The 14,301-nt window shown below is 37.5% G+C and overlaps 1 protein-coding gene and 1 pseudogene across 2 annotated transcripts in view; one reads left to right on the top strand and one right to left on the bottom strand.

Annotated features, from left to right (window-relative positions):
- The window catches only part of LOC308640200 (vomeronasal type-1 receptor 90-like), a 48,287-nt pseudogene that overhangs the window by 14,100 nt on the left and 19,886 nt on the right, over window positions 1–14,301 (bottom strand). The window lies entirely within an intron of this gene.
- On the top strand, window positions 2,020–2,967 carry LOC308640193 (vomeronasal type-1 receptor 90-like; the record flags this gene model as incomplete). Its single annotated transcript, XM_081312186.1, has 1 exon — window positions 2,020–2,967. One exon carries the CDS (start codon window positions 2,020–2,022, stop codon window positions 2,965–2,967), a length of 948 nt encoding a protein of 315 aa, XP_081168312.1.

Genomic DNA, 14,301 nt, shown 5'->3' with positions numbered 1-14,301 from the left:
GTTTGTGTTGCTGTAAAGGTATTTTGGGATCAAAATGTCAGCATATATCTTACAACTCACTTCAAGTGTGCACACAGGAATAGGCATCATCTACCCATAGCTTCATGGAAAATAAATAAACCATGTAGTGCTGTGCCTACTCATAACCATCTGTGACTTTTCAAATGTGGAGACTCCTAGACCATTATTATATAATCTTAGACCATTATATTAGCCTTTTTCTTTCTTTCTTTTTTTTTGAGAATAACAAGGGAGGAAATCTTTTGTTGAAGATGTGACTGAATGGAAAAAAAAAACTTCTTACTAAATTAATCATTTGGAAGAGATTAAATTTTTCTAATGTCTTTAATTAATTTTCACTATAGAAAATGACCCTTCCTCAAATATTTCCAAGCAATTAATTAACTAGGCTAAAACACTAAAATTGTCTTGACCTCTTGCCTCTTTTGCTCACCCTTAGTAACTGACATAATCAACCTATAATATTCTGGGTAGCTATGAATATAATTTAGAGTATTATTGATGAAAGAATGTGTGGAAGTGTTCTAGTCTCATTGTACATGTTACATATACAGCAGAATTAAAACTGAAATAAAGAAAATGCCTTCATTCTATAGGGAGATATTTCATGAAGATGTTCTCATCAAATTGTCTATTACAATATTTCCTCCTTTGTCCTCTGGAGAAATATCATTGCTGACTAAAAGAAGATAAGAAATCTTGTTCTCTTGTGTAAACTATTTAATCAGGGTGAGGTCTGGTCTTTGTAGCCCAGTTAAAACACTCAAATGTATGACCCACAAAGTATTGAAGTTTTCCTGTTGCAGTGGTGCGTGCCTGTTATCCAAGCAGCTTGGGAAGCTGTTGCAGGAGATTTGCAGGTTCAAGGCCAGCCTCATCAACTTAGTGAGGCCCAAAGCAACTCAGTGAGACCCTGTCTCAAAATAAAAATAAAAGATCTAGAGATGTGACTCAGTTGTTTTGTGCCTTTGGGTTCAAATCTGGGTTTTAAAAAGGCACTTAAACTATGATAATTTTTATTTTTTTTAAAGAGAGAGAGAGAGAGAGAGAGAGAGAGAGAGAGAGAGAGAGAGAGAGAGAGAGATTTTTAAATATTTACTTTTAGTTTTTGGAGGACACAACATCTTTATTTTATTTTTATGTGGTGCTCAGGATCAAACCCAGTGCCCTGTGCATGCCAGGCAAGCGTGTTACTGCTTAAGCCACATTCCCAGCCCCTAATTTTCATTTTTCAATATGCCAAAGAGTGGACAGAAAAGAGATTTTGGAATAAGATCCTACTAACAATTGATGATTCTGCCCACTTTGATATGTTTTTTTCTGGCATAATCAAATATATGTAAAATATTATAATTGGTTAAGCAATCCTGGGTTCAATATTTTATATATATATATAAAATCAAGAAGTCTGAAGTCTGATTTCAGAGCCCATATTTTGGTTTTTCATCTGCAAACTAGTGAGAAAAAAATCTAGAAAAAGAAACACTAAAATTACAGAGTTTTACAAGGGTCCCCCAAGGTCATTCTTCTGTTGAGAGTTCTATGTGAATATTCCTGCACCTTGCCTCACTTGAATTCACTTCAAATGCTACATACTGAGCTTTCCTAGCAGGTTTCTGTGCATAAAAAGACAAATTAATCATGGCCCTACACAGGAGAAACAATAACCGAAGATGGAAAGGGCACATTAAAAGTTAATTATTGGGCTGAGATTGTGGCTCAGTGGTAGAGCACTCGCCAAGCATGTGTGGGACCCAGGTTTGATTCTCAGCACCACATAAAAATAAAGGCATTGTGTTGTGTCTATCTACAAAAAAAAACTGATTCATATTCATTTTCTCTCTCTCTCTCAGAAAAAAAAAATGTTAATTATAAGTATGAACATACTTTGAGATGGGGAGGCTTGGTAGTTGGGGAGGTTGAAGCTGGTAACAACTGTCATGATGAGTATTTATCCTCAGACATGGACTCTGTAACATCTTTTCACCAGAAAACAAAATGACCAAGAGCAGCACACTTCACATTTTTATTGCCGTAGAAAATGTCTTTTCTTACCAAATTATCCTTGGGATCACAGCCAATGTCTTCCTGCTCCTCTTCAACGTCCTCAGGTGCCTTCTCCAGCGCAAAATCAGGCCCGCTGATTTCATCATCGCTCACCTGGCTCTCATTCATCTACTGATGCTCATAATCAGGATGTTCCTGGACATAGATATTTTGGGGGTTCAATATATTTGGAACAACATCTCTTGTAAAACTGTCATCTACCTGTACAGGCTGATGAGGAGCCTGTCGATCTGCACCACCTGCCTGCTGAGTGTCTTTCAGGCCACCACCCTCAGCCCCAGAAGCTCCTTTCTGGTCAAGTTCAAGCACACATCCCCACAACACAGTCTGTGGTACTTTCTCATTCTCTGGGTGTTCAACATGTTCATTAATATCCGTATTTTAGTCTCTATTGAAGGCTCCTCCAATGACACATTAAATGTTTGGTTTTCCACTGAATCCTGTAGGGAATCTCCCACAGGTTACTATTACGGGATCTTATTTTCCCTGGTAGGAATACTCCAGGATGTCTTCCTTCTCGGGCTCATGGCCCTCTCCAGTGGGTACATGGTGTCTCTCCTGTGGAGGCATAAGAGGCAGTGCCAGCACCTCCACAACACCAGCAGGATTGCACAAGCCTCCCCAGAGCAGAGGGCCACTAGGACCATCCTGCTCCTCATGGGTTCCTTTGTGGTCATGTACTTTATGGACTGTGTGATCTCCTCTTCTTACAGTAAAATGCAGAAGAAGGATCCGGTTCGCCTTGTCTTCCAGATGCTGGTGGGCAATGGCTACGCGACCGTCAGTGCTTTGATGTTCATTTGTACCGAAAAACGAATAATCCAGTTCTTCCAATCCACACTGGAAAGGATGAGGACATGTTTAAGCAGGGCCAGATAACCCCTCACAGTGTCATCCCACGTTATTTTCTCCTGAGTTTCCAAAAATTAGTTGATGTTGGAAAAAAACCTAAATGGGGATGAGGGAGATGAAATTTCTGTTGTTCTTTGTAAGATCGTTATCAAACCAGGTGAGGTGGTGCACACCTGTCATGCCAGTGGTTCAGGAGGCTCAGGCAGGAAGTTCTCAAGTTGAAGGCTAGCCTCAGCAATTATGTGTGTCCCTAAGCATCTTAGTGAGACCCTGTCTTTGAATTAAAAAAAAAATACAAAGTGCTGGGGATGTGGCTCAGTGGTTAAATGCCCCTAGGTTCAATTCCTAGTTCAAAAAAAGAAGGTGTTTGATGATATATGGGCTGTTTTCTTACTGAGCTTGCCTAAAGCATATACCTTCCCTGTCCATAAATGGACCATGACTGTTAATCCTTTGCTTGAAGAATACATTTTGGAAGAATAATTTTGTTGAGTCTTGGGAAGAGAAATATCTTCCACAACTACAACTTTTTTGATATACCTGTGGCAATTAAGTGTGGCCTGTCCAGATCCCAACAGGTTACGCCCATCTCCAGAGCTACTATGAAGTATCTTCCTAGTAGACTCGAGACAAATGTCACATAGTTTGGACAATCTATTGCCCTTGGAGAGCCACAGGTAGTTCACAATGCCAAACCTAAATTTCCCTGGCTTCCATTCCAGGAGAAGGCCCTCACGTAACTAACAGATGGCCCCCCACTACATCTGCCTAGGCAGGAGCTCAGGAGAATTGTAGGTTTCAAATTGACTCCGAACAGTCTTGTGATTCTGCAAGATGCTTCCTACATAACCTTCCAGTTTCACTTAACTTTTGGAAGGGCCGACATAATGTCCATCTCCAGGAACAATAAAGGACGATTGTGTTCTCTTTCCATGCCCAAGTCTGACTGTGTTTTGGTCATACACTTTCTGCCAGGTATCTAAGACCAAGTTGGTCAAAATGGACCTTTTTCCTATCTATGTACAGTTAGAGTCAGCTGAGACTTTCAGAGATTACTCTTGGGAACTTTTGGGAAGCCTCTTGGTTTATTTTTAACTTTTTCTCTACTAGTTGTGCCATATGACAGGATGGGTCAGCATCGTGTTAAATGATTTTGGCTTCTCTTGGATATATCTGAAATGTTTCCCTGTCCAGTGACCCTCCTCTTTGCAGGATGTGCTCTGGTTGGATCTCTGTTTTCTTGGGTCCTTTCAATCCCTCTGATGGGGCTTTCAGGTGCCTCACCAGTGTCATGGGGACCTTAGAGGGGCACCATTATCTTCTGTATCCGAGCTGACCTTAAAGGGTAAGGAATACAATATTGGCTGCTTTTACCTTGGCCCTTTTGCATCCTTAACTTTGGTGTCCAGGTTTTGATTTGAAACATCAGACAGGTCAGTTTCACCAGTGTTGAAATGTGAGTCCTGAGCTGTAACTTCAGAGTGTATAATTTTGTAGTGACTCTTTCAATATAATTGAACTGGAAGTCAGTTTTATATTCTATTTGTCCTGTAGGAAGTACAAGAATTGTACTTACTTCTGGTCTACATGGGAGCCATGCTAACTTAGAGTAAGGTGAGAGGCAGAGACTTATCTCAGGTTAGCTTGTGCTTGTGGCAAATACTAGCTAATGTGACTTATTTGTTGAAGCTGATCTTTGCATTTGTGAAAACATTGGAGGCTGATTATTACCAATTGAGGCCAGACTCAGCAAATTAGCATGAGCTCGAAGTAACTTAGTGAGACTCTGTCTCAAAATAAAATATTTTTTTAAAAAAAAGGCCTGGTGATGTAGCTCAGTGGTATAGTGCCCGTGGTTAAATCCATGGCACAAAACACATATGAACAAAAAAAAAATGCCAAGAAAAGATGACAGGTTAAAGTTTTGTGAACATAGGGTGACATTTATGAGTTTAGACCTTCAGTGGATGTTTGGGTAGAACATTGAAATGCAGATTTGTTCATTATTTTGAGCTTTAATTGATATAATGTTTAGACATCGAATTGGAATACAATATTATAATTCTAGACATGTTCACAGAGTTTGCTGATCTCATAAGCATGATTAAATTTTATATTTCCTCAAATTTTAGCATTTTTGAAGTTTGAGGAGTCCCAAAACACTTCTCCTTTATTCTTTGGTTATATATAATCACTTGATATAGACTCTGGTGGTGACATTGAGCTATAGACATGAGAACTGCTGACCCCAGCCCTGCACTGTGCCCAGGTGACCCTCACCCCACCTCTGACTGCTCCTTCCCCTGATCCTTCCCAGCCTCTGCCTAGTTGCATGTCTGTGTGGTCAACATTTTTAGTTTCCATACATGATTGAGGACAGGCAGGGTTTTTTTTTTCTAAAAAGAAAATTCTATACACCATTAAGAAAAAAATGTCATTTTTTTTTCAAAATGGGATGATCAAGAAAAATGACAATTTTATACTTTCACCCACTCTGCATTTTGGTGTCTGCTCCTAGGACAAGCCTGAGAATGACTAGATAGATTTTCCATGAGAACACATCTGTTTCATATTTTATGGGTCATTGAAGATCAGATGCACTGAGCCCTGTTATCCTCTGACATTTTTTTTTTACATTAGAAATGACACAGGTCTGTTCTCCTATATTTGATTTATTTAAGGTAAAATATATACCAAGGAAGGTTTAAGGAATGAATTTATGTAATCCAAATTTTATCATTTGTGTAGAAAATTATAAAAATAAAAACTTAAAAAAATAAATAAAAAAATTAAAAAAATTAAAAAAATAAAAAAATAAAAAAATAAAAAAACTTAAATGCTAGTTCTTAAATTGTGTTATTTTATACCTTTCCTGTAAAATGGAGATTAGGGCTTTGAGTATTGTTGCAAGCCCTGCCTCAATGAAAACTTGTCTGACCTATTCATATGCCTGTATACTTTTTTTGTACTTTTCTATATGTACTGTATCATCAATTTTTTTAAAAAGCAAGAAAATAAAAACTGTTTGCAAATCAATCTTAATTAGGATTAGCAATGTATAGATGACAGTCTATTAGACCGTAGTTACAGTCTGTGTTTTCATTGAGGAATTATTGGTATGGATAAGAACTTACACTTGTTGTCCTAATTATTTTTCTGGTTTTTCATCCTTTGTATATTTTGGTATGTGTTATGTCTCTTTCTTTCTCTATTATTGTTTATTATTGAGGTTGGTTGTTTTTGTAGAGAGATTAAGTTTGCCTCTTTTGCCCTCATTTCTGTAATACAGCACCAATGATTTATTCAGTTTCATGTGCTGTTAAACTATTTTGCTAATGTGTTTTCACCATGTGCAGTGATGGGGTTAAGTGTGACATCTTCATACACATGTGCAGTATCCTCTGATTGAATCCATTCTCTGTAAATGCAGCTCTTCTAAACCTCTATTTATTTCCATATCATATCCATTTGACTTATTTCATTGTCATCCACACAGGACAGAGTCAATGCAGGGCTTCTGTTTCTGTGTCTGGCTTATTCACTGAACACAGTCCTGCAGTTCTATCTATTTTCTATACCCAACAGGGCGCCACGTCAAGTCCGAATTGCTTTAAGAGGAAGAAAAGAGATAGTTTTACACTTTTTTTTCTGTAAGTGCATGTGCATGAACAGATGTACTTTAAAATGAGCATACATACCTGAACAGGATGAATTTCAGCTTGAAGTCTAAGTATTCTTCCTAACAAAGTGCCTTTCAGACCATTCATTATTAGCAAATTTGACAAGGTGAATTTTTAAATGAATAATTAAAAGAAAAAAAACTAATGGACAAAAACATTGTTTCCACCCAGTTATTGCAAGTTATAAACAAGGGTATTTTGGAGCAAGGAAAATGTATCTAACATCAAGATCACTTATCTTTTTAATATTTCATGTGAAGGTGATATCAGGATCACAGCCTTCTTCCTGGAAATTTGGTAATGGGATTTGGAGGGGCATCATTAATTTTCAAATTGTTAAATGTAGGACAAGAAAGGTTTGAGAACCTAAAATAGAAGCTTGCAGCAATGTGAGTTTACCCTATTACCTTCTGGAATGTCTCAAGTTAGTTTCTAATCTCTCAAGGTTTAGAAGCCACATATTAGTAATAGTTCTATTTGTTCAGGAAGATGGGGGGAGCAACACTCAGTATTTTAAAATAAAATTCAGGAGAGGCTGGGGGATGTGGCTCAAGTGGTAACACACTTGCCTGGCATGCACAAGTCGCTGGGTTCAATAAATAAAAATAAAAATTATAAAAATTGTTAAAAAATTAAAAATAAAGATGTTGTATTCACCAAAAATTGAAAAATAAATATTAAAAATCTCTCTCTCTCTCTCTCTCTCTCTCTCTCTCTCTCTCTCTCTCTTTCTCTCTCTCTCTCTCTTTAAAATAATCAGGAAAACTTTTTACTTCCTGCCTATTTTCACAAAAGTAAATAAAATATGAAACACGAGATCGTATAGATGGGCATATGTAACTTGATTGCTGCTACATCTGGCTGATAAAAATGTAACAGAATTCTGATATAATGGACATTTCCTATGGAAATCATTGACAAATAATGTGTCTCAAATTTAACAGATGACATAACTTAGGAAGAATTCATTCATTGCGTTTTACAGAGCACTGTTGTCTGGGTTGAGGATAGTGGTCAGAGCCGAGTGTCTCTTCTAAATCTACAAAAAAAAAAAAAAACTAAGAGACTCAGTTTCTCCCTTCCCAACCTCCTCCTCCTAGAAGCCCCATGCACCAACTTAGCACTTATCTGGATAGATGTGGGGCAATTGCTGCACCTGAGAATAACCTGCAGAGTTTTGAGCAAAAGGGGCTGTTAGATCATCTCTCTGAAGCCTCTAATTTTAGTGTCTCTAGTAAGGTGACGAGATCCCACTGGAGAGCACAGGACTATGGAGTCCACAGTGTAATATTTCACTTGTCTCTTGATTTTATTCTAATCTGGATAATAAGCTGCCATCTGGGGAGAGTGGTCCTCAAAATTTTCTCTAAGTTTCCTTGACAAAAAAATAATGTGTAGCCATCATTTAGACAACACAACTACTCTCACTTTGATATGAAGTTAAAATGAGCTCATATCCATTCCTCATGGTGTGATACCTGAATTTTGGGATTAATAATTCTTAGTGTCTCCCATGTCTCCGAGGGTCCTCTCTCTACAATGTCTGATTGGCACCCTCTTCTTGACTCTATTCTCAAGGGTATCACCTGGTTTTCTGACATTTCTGCTCATGTTCTTCATGGTTTTCATGCTGAAAATTTCAGAATTCAAGCTGTGCATCACTTGAAAGTGCACAATAAAAAATATAGAAAAACAGTGGTACCTCTGGAGGCTGAGGTTGAGGTAATAGCAGTCAGATGAAACATACTTGAAGCTCAGGCAGAGTCCATTCTGTTGGAAACCTGAGACATTATTCCTCATCATCATGAATAAAGAAATTAAAAAAAAGAAAGAATAAAACTAAAGAAATATAAGTAGAAAAATAAGAGTTAAAACTGCCTATATTTTCTGATGACATCACTACACATTTTGAAGACTCATAAAACTTCACTCAAAAGCTTCTAGAACTCAAAAATTCAGCAAATTAGCAATATATAAAACTAATACCCACAAATCAGACCTGCAAGACTATCACCAAGGTCCCTGCAGATCTGGTTACACCAGAGGTATCCCTGCTTGCATACTTCTTTTGATTCCTTTTTACTTTTCCTATGATCTAATACCTCTGTGTTCTCACCTCCTACCTCAGGAAGCCTACATTATACACCCCACTCTTTGCCCATGATAAGAAACTGTAAATGCTTATGCCAACCTGATATATATATATATATATATATATATATATATATATATTAGACATTAATTGAACACATCATTTCTGTTTATTGTGACAAAAATGTAATTGTCTAAACAAGAGCTGTTGGGTTTAAGGCTGCATATTGTTTGCATTGGGTGCTGTAAACATGGATCTCCCCCTTAAATGTGCAGTATTGATAACCTGCAGGGACACTAGAAGATTTTACTGTAGAAATTTTAATACCTCAATTCCTCACTGCTAGAGAGGGAGACACAAAGTCAATATGAAAAATAAAAAGGGAAGCAAATGCTCTAGACAAACCAAGATGATATAATAACAGAATTCACTCACAGTACAGTAGATGAAATGTCAGATAAGAAGTTCCAAAAAAACATGATTAAAATGATCTGTGAAGTGAAGAATAATAGAAGAGAACAAATACAGGCAACAATGGATCACACCAACAAAGAGATAAGAGAGGAAATACAGGTAGTAAAAGTTTATTTCAAGAGATAGAGATGCAAAAAAAATTGAAATGAAGAAAACAATAAACCAAATAAAAAAATCAATAGATCCCATCACCAATAGACCACATCACCTATAAGACTGAACATCAGGCAATGAAGAGGACATATATAATCTTTTTTTAATATTTACTTTTTAGTTGTAGTTGAATGCAATACCTCTATTTTACTTATTTATTTTTGTGTGGTGCTGAGGATGGAACCCAGGGCCTCACCTGTGCTATGCAAGCACTCTACCATTGAGCCAACCCCAAGCCCCGACAACATATATAATCTTGAAAATAAAGTTGACCTCACAGGGAAGATGGTAGGAAACCATGAACAGAATTTTCAAGAACCATGGTACAACATGAAAAGACAAAATCTAAGAATTATCAGAATAGAGGAAGGCAAAGAGATACAAATCAAAGGAATGCACAATCTCTCCAATGAAATAATATCAGAAGATTTCCCAAACATGAAGAACGAACTGGAAAATCAAATACAAGAAACTTGAAGAGACATCAAATGTACAAAATTTCAGAAGTATGACACGGAGGCACACTGTCGTGCAATGCCTAGCATACCCAATAAAGATAGGCTTTTAAAAGCCACCAGAGAAAAGGTTCAGATTACCTATGGGGAAAACAATTCGGATCTCAGACATATTTTTTTTTTTGTCAAAGGAACTTAGAGGAAATTTTGAGCACCAATCTCCCCAGATGGCTGTTATCCAGGACAGAATCTAATCGAGGGGAAAGTGAAATGTTTCGCTGGGGACTCATTCATCCTGTGCTCCCCAGGGAGGCCCCTGTTATCTAACTATAGACACTCAAATGAGAGGCTACAGAGAGATGAGCTCAACCTTTCCTTAAAAGTGTGCAGGTTATTCTCAGGTAAACCAAGTGGCCGGCATCCATCCAGCCAAGATCTTCTCTGTTTTCCCGGATGTGGGCAGTGAGTTCATGGGCTTCTAGGATGAGGGAGGAAGGGGCAAACTGGGTCTCCTAGTGAGGGTTTTGGTAGCTTTAGAAAAGCTATCCAGCCTTATCCACGGCACTCAGCCAGATAACTGCTCTGTGAGATGCAATGAAGGAAATCTTCCTAGGATGTATCATTCTTTAGTTTTGCGACTTAGAAAATCATTCCTTGTTTTCCATAAGAAATTTTTACTATTTCAGGTTCCTATTTAATTTTATCTGAACAATTCCTATGGCTTATGTGCTAGCTCCTGTTTTCTATGTTATTTAGTCCTATACAAATAGTCAGAGAAGTAATAATTTTCCCTGTCTCCTCTTTATTAAGTATGCTCAGCATTGCTTCTCTCATCTTCTTGAAAAAATGGAATGCTCATTGATACGTGACTTTCTAAATATTGAGAAATTAAAATGTGATTTTGTATAAACCCAAAAGTAACAGGGGTGACCTTATATTACCACAACCATGTGTTGTAATTTCTCATGAAATCTTCCTTGTCCTACATTTCATCTCACAAATTAAAAATGAATGGTGCCTCTTCATATTGTGTGTTCTGCCCAGTAGCCAATTTCGAGTGAGAGGGCAGTGGTCCTCTGTCACCTTCACATGAAAAGACAAGTGAACCTGATAGTGGTTTCCTTTTCCTTGCCCCCCAAAGATCTGGGAGTATAATTTTCAATAGTTGAGCAGGAAGAATACATGGTTCAATCATCTGGTCTCCTTTTTATTATTCATTTTAAAATCCTCCTTCCCATTTCCCTAATAATGGTTGTGTCTGATAGGCATTTTGTTAGGGAGAATATTTGAAAAAGTTGTTCCTCCTTCTGTTCAGGTGTCTGTGCTCACATTTATTTTTTAAGTTCATATTTGCATGCAAATACAGTTACAGAACAAATGTGAACCAGTCTAATTTTCTTCCTCTTTAAGTAAATTGAACTTGACTCATGTCATTATTGACTTCATCGGGGAAACAGATCATCCTGCAAGTATGTTTGGGTTTCTCAGTAAGGCCAGCTTAGTGTCTGTGATGAAGCTCCTTTGGAGTTTCTTGTTGCTGTTAGAAAAGTAACTTTCCTTATACTGAACCTGACGACAGATTTCAAGCTATTGTTATTGTGTAGTCACAGCTGGGAACCCTGAGCTTTACTGAAATCTTTCCAATTGATGGGAACAATGGATAATTATCAACCAGATTTTTCAGGAATAGCCATCACTCATTTACCCAAATATTCTACAGGATTTTCTCCTTAATATTCCTGTAGCTTGCACATTTCACAGTGGTTTTTCACACAGCATAGCACCTGGCTGGTAGTGGTTGTGCCCTCCCTGATATGCAAGCTGTTTCTCCCCAGTGCTCTTTATACTTTCCCAGCTAGAACTGTGATGCAAAGTACAGCTGGCTGTCCAATTTACCCTCAGTCCCAAACTCCCATGAAGCAGGACCAGCCCCCCTCTCAGAACTCCATTGTTCATTTTTTGTTAATGTACTGTAGGTGATGGGAGTGGGGGTAGGGGGGTCTTAAGTACATGAAAAAGACAAAACAAATTATGCCCCTTTGTGTCTGCTGTTATTGTTATTGTTGTTGCTGTTATCATATTATCATTATATTATTATTATTATTATTATTATTATTATTATTATTATTATTATTATACCAAGGTTTGAACCCAGGGGTGTAACCACTGAGCCACATCCCTAGTCTTTTTAATATTTTATTTAGAGACAGAGTCTTGCTATAAGGCTTAGGTCCTCACTAAGTTGCTGAGGCTAGTCTCAATAATGCAATTCTCTTGCCTCAAACTCCCAATCAGTTGGAACTACAGATGTGCACCACCATGCCCAACCCATGTTACTTTACCCGTGATTTATGTCCCCCTCTGTGGACTGTCCAGTATTTCTTAGGACAGTTTGCTTTCTCTTATTTAAAAAAAAATTAAATTTATTTTTTGATTGTTTTTGCTTTGAACAGTATGTTTCCAAGTACCATCACTGTGTTAAGAGCCTTAGTTGAGGAGGCCCCTTAAACACACTGCAGTGGGGGTAGGAAGTTCTCATCTTGTCCTGGAGCCTCTAGACTCTTCTGTGCTAAGTGGCAGGACTCATGGCTGGGAGAGGACATGCCTTATAATTTATATTAGTTTGTATTATGAAGGGCTCCGGATCACCAGAATGCTTTATAATATAAAGGAGACAATAACACAGACATAGCTGTATACTTACCTTTAGAATACTTACATATCTCATAATATGTAAGTGAATAATGTATATGTGTGTGATGCATATAATAAACTAATAAATCTGTACGTGATCTAAATTTGGACAGAAGTCAGGCACAGTCGTGCATGCCTATAATCCCAAAATAAAAAATGAAATTGTCATTTTACTGTTCACTACATTTCAAAATAACTTTTTTTTCCTAATCGTTTATAGAATTTTCCTTTCAGTCAATTACTGCATGTTCTCACTCATGTAGGGAATGTAAACATGTTGCCCACATAGCAGTGCAGCTCAGCAGAATCTGGGAAGGGTCAGGGGAAGGAGCAGTCAGAGGAGGGGTTAGGGGCACCTGGGCACAGCTGCAGGGCTTGGGTCAGCAGTTACCATGTCTATAGCTCAATGTGGTCACCAGAGTCTGCATCAGGTGATTACATATGACCAAATAAGAGTTTTGAAACTGCACACTTAGAAATTATACAATGTGAGAAAATCAATCTGTTAATTCCCCCATGTGTTCAGCAAGCAATGTAAACATATATTGAATTCTAATAGGAGACTCTCTAAGTCCAGGTATTATGTCAGCTAAAGGTTAAATTAAAAAAAAAATAGATCTGCATTTCAATGTTTAAACAAAACCTGTAATTAAACTCTGAATTCTCAAGTGGTGCCTATGTTCACACATGTTTAACATGTCAGCCTTCTTTAGCACTTTTGGTTTTTGTACTAGGGATTGAACCCAGGATGCTTTACCAATGAGGTACATCCCTAGCCCAATTTAATATATTATTGTGAGACAGGGTCTCACTAATTTGCTAGCTGGCCTTGAACTTGATTTCCTCCTGTCTCTGCCTCCTGAGTAGCTGGGATTTCCTTAGGGTCTTTTACATTCTCTAGGCTCATGAACTAATTCAGCCTTAAGACTTTGTTTTCAGGTGTTATTATGGTTTAGTATGTGAAAACACAAATTAAAACTCAATTATTACTTATAAGAGATGCTTGGGTTAAAGTAAATATATATGTTTTCCAGGAAAATATTCTGCCAGTAAGTCATTACAAAATTCTCTAGAATCAGAGCTGGAGATGTAGTTCTGTAGTAGAAAATGTATCTGGTAAGTGTGAGGCATCAATATAATAAACCCAAGTATCAATTCTATATGTGGACCCCTTGAGTCAAGAGAAATGTCATTGCAATCTTGAAGGACGATGGAAAACTTGGACTCCCAAAAGACTCATATTTCAAAGTTAGGTTTGATACTTACACTGTAATAAATCCCTCAAGTGAAGTTAATGTGTATATATTTTAATTATGGTTCTGTTTACCACAATGATTGCACATATTTAAGGGTTTTTTTGTTTTGTTTTGATTTGGTGGGGCGTGAACTCAGGGGCATTGAACAAGAAAGCCCCATCCCTAGACCTATTTTGTGTTTTATTTATACACAGGGTTTCACTGAGATTCTAAGTGCATCACAGTTGCTGAGGCTGACACTGAACTCACAATTCTTTAACCTCAGCCTCCCAACCTACTGGGCTGCTGGGATTACAGGTGTGCCCCACCGCACCAAGCTTTGCACATATTAAAGTAGAAAAAATATTGAAATATTGGATCACATAGGTCAAATTGTGATTTTCTAACAAAAGTAATTAACATAGGTAGTTTTTTAGAGGAATCAAATAGTCCTAAAATACACTCAATATTCTCTGAACAGAGATTCCCAAACAGATTGTAATTCTGGTAATTTTTTAGCCTCTCTGAGTTGGTGATAGAGATGATCAACTATTAAGAGATTTCTAAGAGTGAGGATC

Source organism: Spermophilus citellus (genome assembly GCF_964194105.1).
Source record: "Spermophilus citellus genome assembly, contig: SCAFFOLD_36, whole genome shotgun sequence".
NCBI classification, from domain to species: domain Eukaryota; kingdom Metazoa; phylum Chordata; class Mammalia; order Rodentia; family Sciuridae; genus Spermophilus; species Spermophilus citellus.
Note: the sequence above shows the minus strand (reverse complement) of the source record. Positions and strands in the feature narration are given on the sequence as shown.